Source organism: Thermobia domestica, chromosome 7 (assembly GCF_964235325.1).
Source record: "Thermobia domestica chromosome 7, izTheDome1.hap1.1, whole genome shotgun sequence".
In the NCBI taxonomy this organism is placed as follows: domain Eukaryota; kingdom Metazoa; phylum Arthropoda; class Insecta; order Zygentoma; family Lepismatidae; genus Thermobia; species Thermobia domestica.
The window spans coordinates 88,229,677-88,239,824 of NC_137460.1; the positions used below are offsets into that span (position 1 = coordinate 88,229,677).

Sequence of the window (10,148 nt, forward strand, 5' to 3'; positions counted from 1 at the left end):
CGAAAACGGACTATAGCGACGAAGAAATTGAGAACAGAATCAAGTGTGGAGAGATGTGTAGGTGCTGCCATGGCCCATATGGGAGAGCAGTATTCGATCTTGGACGCTATTAAAGTTTTAGAAAAAGTTGCTAATGAAGAAACAGTGCGTAGTTCGGTGAATTGATAAAAAAGTCCCAACATGCGCATTGAATTCTTTAGTATTGAGGAGATGTGGTCAGAGAATGTGAGTTTTGAATCAAAGATGACACCAAGATCATTGTGACTAGCAGAATGTGTGAAAGGGGAATGATTGATATGGTATGTGGAGGGAACTGGAGACTTTTTCAAAGTAATAGTAATACTGTCACATTTCTTACTGTTGAGTTTCAAGTGCCACATTTCACACCAGCGTATAAGGTAATTTATGTCTTCCTGTAGAGCAATTGTGTCATGCAGACACGATATTTCTCTGTATAACTTACAATCATCAGCAAAAAGCAGAAGGCCACTAGGTTGAGCTGATAACTGCGTGTAGAGATCATCCATATACAGGACAAACAGCAGAGGCCCAAGTACACTCCCCTGAGGCACCCCTGAGATTACGGGTTGGGGGTTAGAAGTCGCCCCTGAAAGAACAACTCTCTGTTTACGGTCCTTCAAGTAGCTTGTGATTAGAGAGAGAAATTTACCATGTACATTAAATCTATTGGAGAGCTTATGAAGAAGATGAATGTGACTGACAGAATCAAAGGCCTTCGAGAGATCAAAGTAGATAACATCTAATTGAGTATTGTTATTCATACATTTGACTGCACAGGACAGAAGAGTACTTAAATTTGAGAGACTTGAGTTTTTCGTTAGAAAGCCGTGCTGAGAACTGTGGATATAAGGTGAGGTGAATTTAAGTAGCCTGTCTTTAATTATTTTTTCGCAGATAATTGATATTACAGAAAGAGTAGAGTTGAGTTGATTTTGAGTTTAACGTCCCTTTTCAGCAGCGAGGCTATATGAGACGTGGACCTACTGATTAACGTGGAATCCGAACCACATGAGCTCCCGCCGGGAATCGAACCCGGGCCTCCCGATATTACAGAAAGAAGAGATATTGGCCTATAGGAGGATATATGATCCTTAAGTCCTGATTTATATATTGGGGTCACGTGAACTAGTTTCCAACTGGTGGGATAATACCCTTCCTTGAAGCATCTATTGAATAAGATAGATAGAGGAACCGCAATAACTGAAGCAGTTTTGTTGAGAAATAGAGGACTAATTTTATCAGGTCCAAGTGATCTATGTGGAGATAACGATAGCAAGAGAGTCAGAACTTCGCCCGGGGTGGTAAAGATATTGGATAAAGTTTCCGAACAGATGGGGAGGAGAGGGGGAAGATGGGTTGTAGAGGGAAGGGAAGTAAATGTTTTGCAGAAGTAGTTATTGAAGAGGTCGGGTCTTTGATCATCACTCGCTTCAGTATTTTCATCTTGAACTGTTGGTGGTATCCCGAAGATTTTGTTCTAGATTTAATTACAGACCAAAAGACTTTAGGGTTACTAACAGTAAAATCACCAATTGAGTCCATGTATTCAAAATACTTACGCCGCTGTACCTTCTTGGCAAGACTTCTAATTTTGCTTTTGTATGTGGTGTCACTCGGATGTGATTTCCATAGAGTCCAGGCAAGATTTTTGTTTTTAAAAAGTTCACGAAGTTCATTGTCGTACCAGACCGGAAAACTGTTGGATTTTGATGCTTTCACCGGCACAAAGTCCTTTATGGCTGAGTGGACAACAGAGGTAAATAAGTCTACAGCGTCGTCAACAGTTCCTACCTCTAACAAACACCAAGGAAACAATTCAATAGCACGGCAGATGTCACCCCAGGGGGCTTTCTTCCAAAGAAGTTGTGACCTACTTTTGAGGGGCTGGTTTGTAGTAGTGGAGAGAAGGAAATCGAAAGAAACATCCAAGGAATCGTGATCCGAGGGAAAAAGATGTCTGTATGGGACAACATAACGAGGTTCTAAGTTAGAGAGAATATAGTCAAGATTGCTATTATTGCGGATATTATGCATATTATGTTGACCTAGACCAAGTCCATGAATAAAATTGTCCATGAAATAACTGTCGTTTCCATCTTTAGCGACGCCATGTTTGCTGTCCTGCCACGTGATGGAAAGGTTGAAATCACCCAATAGGATGACGTCACCGTGTGACAACGCATGTAACAGTGAGTCATGGCAAGCTTCTAAGATGTGCTGGGGGGTGTTCTTGTGCGGCCTATAGAAGCACCCAATAAACAGAACGACGCTTTGGAATAAACACTTCCACCCAAATGAGTTCACAGTCCCGTTCTAGATCCAGTCTTCTCTTGCTCTTCCACAAAAGAACGTATGTATTAAATTCCATATCTGACCAAAGAAATTTAAATAGAAGTATCGATATCATTTTAGGTAACTTGCAATTTACACAAAAAATAGTACAGTACTTGGAAACACTAAATACCTAATCGCCAATTTCATAGAACAACTTTCATATGGATTATGACTGTTTTTACAGAACAGTTTTAAAATCTTAATTGACTACTTCTCTGCTTAATTTTGAGAAAGCTTATCCTATCTTCGTGAAGAAGGTTGACTATTTTCAGCCGAAATATTGATGAAAGAAAAAGAAATGTTACGAACTTAGCAGAGGATAAACTGTTAAATTGATTTATTATTTTTTACAAAAAAAAAAAAAAAAAAAAAAAGTATTGTAATTATTTAACGCAGTGGTTCTCAAGCTTTTCAAGCCTATCTCTTTTGAGTGAATGCGGTTGTCCTGAGCACCCCTCATCATCTTAACCAAACCACCCATGCACAAGGCTGAGCGTAAGACTTGAACGAAATAAATAAATAAATAAAAATAAAAAGGCTTCATTGCTTAAAATCAGCCTTGAAGTATATATATATATATATAAATGAAAGGAAATTTCATTTTATAATTTGTCTTACATAAGCCTTCTTCTCCCTTACATTTCCCTTATATCCATTCCATCAAACGCTCCGTAAATAGCCATCGGCCTCTTTTGTTCTAGCGTCCTCTTCGGGAACGAGAACGCCTATGTTGAGAACCACTGAATGAACGTATACACAGTTTTAAGAAATGCATACATTATATAAAGTGTAATATATGAGTTAATTTTCTCCAAGGTAATTTTGTATGAGTTATTTTCTCCAAGGCCTGAAATATCCCAATTAACATATCAACCACAGAAGTTAGGATGCAGATTTTACTTTTTAAATAGCATTGCAATATAATAGTATGCAAGATGCAAATGAACAGTGTTAGTAACTGTACTAGTGTTTGTTTTGTGTAAATATCAATGCTCACATTCAATCTGAATTGATATACTGAAGCCTTACGTCTAATGTGACACAATTTCACATAACTTTAATCCTCGTTATTAGTCACTCAACTGCTCCAGATAAAACACCCACAATGATACCTGTGTATCCTCCGTACTGAAACTCCAATGTCCAAATCGTAAACACAGACTAACCGTTTAACAACAAATATTACGATGCATGTATGTTGCCTATTCTTGAGCATTCTTTACCCGTAGATCATTTTGCAACTGTAATCGAATTAATAACCAAATTACGTAGTTCTCTTTAATTGAGTTTCTCTATCCTTTCAAGATGATTACGTCAAAATTATGTCATAATCAATGGCATTGTCAAGATGATGAAACAGTCACATGAAGGATAAAATGGAAAAGACTGGGATCCATGAAAATAGAGCAATTGTCTTAATTTACATAAAGTTTTCTTTTCGCTTAATACTCATGTATGTGCTTCCCATTCAGATATCGGTATAGGTTGATAAAATAAGTAGATGTATTTTTTGCGCAATATGCTATTTTCCTCGTGCGTCTTTGATGTACAAAATCCCAAGTTCGATTCTCGCTTGGAGAGCATCTAATGCGTTACAGTGGTTCGAATTCCACCTTAAATGGAGATCCACGTCTCATATGGCCTTGATGATGAAAAAGGAACGCTATAAACAAAATAACAAAGTATTTTCAGTCGGTCAAGGCAAGTAATTATTAATACTCGTGAGATTAGTGCATATTAGAAGAATTTAAATTACCATCAAGAATTATTCTCGGTTTATCAATCGTGCATTCTTTCTTCTTTATCTTAAAATAATAATAAATAGAAGTTTATGATTTATTTCTAATAGTGGACTAGGAACCAAATATTTGCAGTGATCTAATCTGAGCAGAAAAATCAGGGACATTTTTAACCCTTATTTAATCTAATAAAATTAGAAATTGCATACTTTATTATGTATTCTGAACCATTTAAACAAAATTTTAATTACTCCTAGCATCGGAAGCGCCATACATAGATCTCTTCTAAGAATTACATTGTTCCTCGCTGGTGTTCTGAGTTACTGTTATTGCCCGTTCAATCCGTGATACGGAGAGCGTATGAAGAAGCTATTAAATTTGAGGTAATTTTGAATATGAATACCTTTTTCCTTTCTAAAAAAGGTTACCATTATATGAGAAACGATTTATACACATACAGTATATAAACTTGTATTATTTTCGCACTTCATTTTGTATTTTATTATTATTAGAAACATTTAAGCATATATGCACACACTTATTAAAGACTGTTATTTTTATAAGAATATAATAACATTTTATTGTTTACCTTTTTTTTTTTATTGTAGGAGTTCCTGAAGGCGACTGTTGACTTAGCAGATCTTGGAGGCTTATACCTCGTTCTCGTAGGTATTCCAGGTAAAGGCCACGCCAAAGTATTAACTGCTGGCGTCGGATGGGCAGGAGCAGAGCTTCTTCTTACACGGTGTCTCTTGTTATGGGTAGGAGCCAGAGGTGCTGAATTTGATTGGAAGTACATCCAGAAAAGCCTCGATTCGAATGTCAGTCTTGTAAGTAATCACACGTATTTCTTGACTTTACAGCTCACATGAAGGGCTATGACCGGCTGGTCGACTTGTAGTTATGTAATATGTAGTCAACATTGTTTCCAATTTTTGGCTTTTTAGACCACTGTATTGGTAATACGTGGCAATTACGAGCAAGTTACAAACGTGAAGAAAGATTAAAAAAAAAAAAAAAACTCAGTCGTTAATGCAGAAAGCTCCAGATGGCTTGGTGTATAAAGGGCTTATATTACATGTATTACTTCTTTTTATTACATACTAAAATTTATTGGTCTTGTGTGAATCGCTGTGATAAAGATAGAAAAGATAGCGGCATGCCGTTTGTTCGAATACCGTAACAAATTTTAAAATTTTGTTACATTTTCGTATATTACCTGGAAAATTGTAATATCAGACGATATAATTACTAATAAATTCATGTAGATGAGGCACATATTAAAATTAAGAACTTACCTTGTGGCACATGTGTGGTCACGAAAACCGAGATTACCTTCCAGAGTCTAAGTACAAAAAGTTAAACCAAACCTAGGTCCTTAATATCCCTCGGATCTGCTTACAGGATATTTTTTTTCCCCGTCATTCTGTTACAGAGCATCATGCGTATTCTCTAATAAATGGACTATCTGAGCATTGCCTCCAAATATATATTCAAGTGGCATATAGAGAACAAAGTATAAAAAAAAAGAAGATAAAAGTCAAAAACTGGCATACTACATGATGCCAGATTGAAGCCTGTGGAAAGTACACTGTCAACAGAACCGCGGTGGCTCAGTGGTAGAGCTTTCACCTCTGATGTTTGGGCTCCCGGGTTCAAACCCTGCTCCCGCCAAGTGAACTTTGTGGTGGACAAACACCGTGTGCGTGGGTTTTCTCGGGGTTTCCCGTTTCTCCCACTTTCTTCATTCCACCATTTCATTCATCTCTCATCATCACTGTCTCCTTTAGCCTAACCGGCATAACCGTGGGACATAAAACTCAAAAATTTCATTTCATTTTTCACCACGCTGCCAACGCCAGACTGCATACATCTTGAACGACCCATCAGCAATTCAGAGAACTCGGGTAGGAGGCTTTCCTTGGTCTCTGCAGAACTCCGTGAATGGTATTAAATTAGTTTCAAAACCACGTGTGTCTTTTTTAATACCAGAAACCACGGAAGTGCTATAATGATGGGATTATGATGTTGCAAGAAAAATGACGAAAGATCATCGAACAAAATATTGTATGTGTGGTTTCATGTTATTTTCACACGATAAATGTATTCTCAATGTTGTCCTCCAAACCCTCAATACGTTTTAGATAATCTGATATTAGAAGATACAGTAATATGCAGAGTATATTAATCAAGATATATCCAGTATTTATCTGCTTTGCGTGTCTTTCCTTTGATGCCTTCACTTAAATACAGCGATCATATTCACACTCAAGAAATACTTGTATGCAAGCTATATTAATATGCGGCGAAACTAAGAGGAAGCTGGAATATGTAAAATTACAGATGACATGAGAGTATAATATACAATCCATTGTAAATTCAAAATGACATATACAGAGTTAACTATATTGGAATTTCTTTCCTTTCTTTTATCCGTTTTCTGTTTTTTTTAAAAAAATTAATATGGGGTTTAATTTATTTGTCCGAATTATTATTATTTCTAAGTTTTTCGAATGTACGGTTCTATTTGATTTTATTTATTTTGTGACTAACAGTAAGAATATATATTTAACGAGATTCCGGTTCGAGGGGTTATACGCCATTCCAAGGGCTTTAGAACTTCTGATGGATGAATTAATTCTCTGCATATGATATTGTTTTAGTATGAGCTGTATTATTCTTGTTGAAAAATAATATTTAATTCAGGTTGCTTTCGCCTCATAACAATAATAGCCTGTGTCTTTGTTATTATTATTATTTATTCATCGGTTTTTTTTGTTGTTGTTTTTTTTTAATCTAAAACGGCGTAATTATTCATAGTTTATCGGTTGGTTAGGTCACATTGAATTAAATTACTCCTTCATAATTGCGGAACAATAGCTAGAATTATTAAATGACGTGTTTAATGCGTTTCAAAACTATGAATTACGTCTTGTTGCTGTAATGTAATGTAACCTTGTTGCTGACAAAGAATGTAAGTACATATCACGAAGGCTTAGTTTGCTGACTTTGCTGTTATGCGTACAAGGTAACCCATAATTATGTACATGATGTTTGACTGACTGTAGTATTTGTAATTCGGGACAAAAAATTCGATATGGCAAACAACTGGACATTAATGACTTGTGGTGGCAGCAAGATGAAGCACCACCACACTATGCCATACCAAGTGCAAGAGTTGCTCAACGAAACATCCGAACTGTTGGATTGGTTGATGTGTGTCTGTGGATTGGCCAGCTCGATCTCCCGATTTGAAATCACCAGACTTTTTCTTATGGAGTGTGTTAAAGGACAAAGTGTATCACATCACATATGCAATTTGGCCGAGCTACGGGAAGCTATCACAGAAGGGTTCCACAGGATACCAGTGTGGGTCGGTCAGGCTGCTTGTAACAACGTTGCTCTTCGTTTCTAGGCATGTATCGATTTGGATGATGCATTGGTGGACCATATCATGGAGAACAGACATTAAAATTCTTATGAGGCAAGGTATGAGAGTAACGTGTTTAGTTCAAGTTATGTTGGTAGTTTCTTTGCCACAGTCTTTAAAACATCATATACACAATTATGGGCCATCCTATATAGAAAAACTGTATGGAATAGCAGTAGTATTACTGATTTGAATAATTTAATATTATATTTGCATGTTAATTTAGCAACTCGATATGGACTGTTGCATTGCGTTTTATAGTGTTTAGGTTTACGTGTAAGATTGCTTCTTCTCCATTGGTTAACTCTTACATCCTACACACGCATACACACACACACAAATAAAATAAAATAAAAGGAACAGAAAAGAATAATGCCAGTCACCATTGAAAGTTGTAAATTTTTCTCTTAATTGACCTACCGAGTATTCACTTGCAAGAATTAGATTATTGAGTGATAGATGGCATTTTAGTATTTTAGTAAAAGCTAATCAGTCGTTTTCAGTTGATCAAAATTTATTCTGTTGCGTGGGTTTTTATTTATAATATTTGTATTTATTTATACTGCTACGATAATAATCTCTTATCTTGTTTTAGGTACAGCATATCACAACAGCAACGCTTGTGTGGCTGTGGTCCCGACACGATTTAAACCGCTCACTTTTCCCTTTGGTAACTCTGATGCTTGTTCTATGCAGTTACAAACCACTATTAATGGAATTTATTATTGAAATGTCTGGTACAGGACCCTGGCTATCGCTTCTTATAAAAGCTGTGTTTACTTTGTGCCTTGGACTGATGACATTGCAAATATATGCAGGATTAGCTCAGACTATAGGAATTTATTAAATTCCTTTAAAACATTTTTTTTTTTTTTTTCGTCAGTGATCAAATGTGTATTTAAGTTTAAAATATGATTATGTACGTGTTATAAGTAAGATTTAATATAATGCTTAATGTATATACAAAGTTATGTTGTTATTATTCTAGAGTAGGCTTTCTCATCTTCTAATGCGCCCCTATTCTATGGTTGTACCATAGCGCATTACATGATATTATTGTTATTTTTTAATTATTTTATTTAATTATCTAGTTAGAAGTAAAAATTAAAATAAAAATTTGTTCTCAAAAAGTTTGTAAAATTTTGTTGTTATAGGTGACAAGTGCTTTGTTTTGCAGCTCAAAATTTCAATCAGAAGAAGAAAAAGTTTTGAATTTCTGATTTAAATGATTTAAAAAGGCAATGATTTAAAACAATGTAATGATTTTAAAAGGTTGACCTACAATATAAACTGTGTATAAAGCACGTAAATTATCGATTGTCCTGCAATTCCAGCAGAATATAATCTGTTAGAGAGCGATTTGAAGTAATACATAACAGGTAACATGTGTTTGTTTCGTGGCAGAAATCGATGGAGCACTCATTTCAAACCCTAGGTTGGGAGAGACTTTCTCTCCCTAAACCTTCTGCCACCGTAAAAATGGAATAATCTGAAATAAGACATAATTAAACTCGTCAAAATTTTGTTTTTTCATCAAATTCTGATTCCTGAAATATCAGATATGTCGAACAGGCATTAAAACAAATTAATTTCTGATATGTTAAGACAATGAACATCAAGTTGGGAGGATATAATTGAAATCTTGTGTGTAATATACTTAAGGTAGAAGGCAAGTAGCGATTGGAGCAACCTAGTTAATATTTCATCAGTAGAAAATTATAATCTTATAAAGTAAGTTATCTAGAAGTTTCATGTTAACCACGTACATTTTTTCACTTGGGATTCTTGTTAATTATTGTAGTGGAAGTCCTGTAAATAAACGGAAGAAAATATTACTTAATATAATAAGAAAGAAAAATATAGATTAATGTTATAAAATTAGAAAAATAAAGTTAACACGAATAAAGAAAACAATATAAAATATATAAAATAGAAAAGAAATGTATAGTATTTATGGAATAGCAAAAGTAGCATACTTACCGCTCATCTAAACAAATCTCCGAAGGACGCGTAGTGTGGAACCTATGTGTCTCCTTTGCCATTCCAAAGCGGTATGTATGTTCCTACATTGAATCTCTATTCATCACAGCTAAAACCACACCTGTATCCAAAATATATGTAATGGGAATATCCCCTATTCTACCTTAAAGTCTGGTGATAGAGAGCAATAAATATCATCCAAAAGCGAAGACTTTTCCTTCTCACCTTCTATCAGGAATTATACCTTGTAACATGGATCATTAACTGAAGGATCTGACGATATTAAATTCAACGAGAGGGTCAACATCCATTTTAGCGCATCCAGTTTCCCTCTTCTCAATGGGTCGCGCTCTTAGTTGTCCGAATCACTAATTTAAAAAGCATGTTGAACGATACCATAGGAATATTTTTAGTTTAATTTTATGGTTTCTCCTGACATACCATTCTTGTTCACTTTCCCTGGCCATCCAGTTACTCCTGGTGGTTGACAATCATTTTTTTTTTCTTTTTTTTTTTTTTTTTTTCAGAAATATGGATTGTTTTGATACCACGGAGGTGGTGGTAAACCATATATAGGAAATCTCCATTGTCGTCTCCGGGATCCAGCCATAAAACACCATCTATTTTTACTATTTCTATCGCTG

The 10,148-nt window shown here is 35.4% G+C and overlaps 1 protein-coding gene across 2 annotated transcripts in view; it reads left to right on the top strand.

The window, feature by feature from the left end:
• Positions 1-9,479, top strand: part of LOC145690276 (BOS complex subunit TMEM147) — a 47,062-nt gene extending 37,583 nt beyond the window's left edge. For both annotated transcript variants that reach the window (XM_081765027.1, XM_081765028.1), the window contains exons 3-4: positions 4,703-4,924; positions 8,120-9,479. In XM_081765027.1, the coding sequence (XP_081621153.1) occupies positions 4,703-4,924; positions 8,120-8,371 (474 nt within the window). In that variant the 3' untranslated portion in view covers positions 8,372-9,479. The remainder of the gene's footprint in view (positions 1-4,702; positions 4,925-8,119) is intronic.
• Positions 9,480-10,148: the final 669 nt, after the last annotated feature.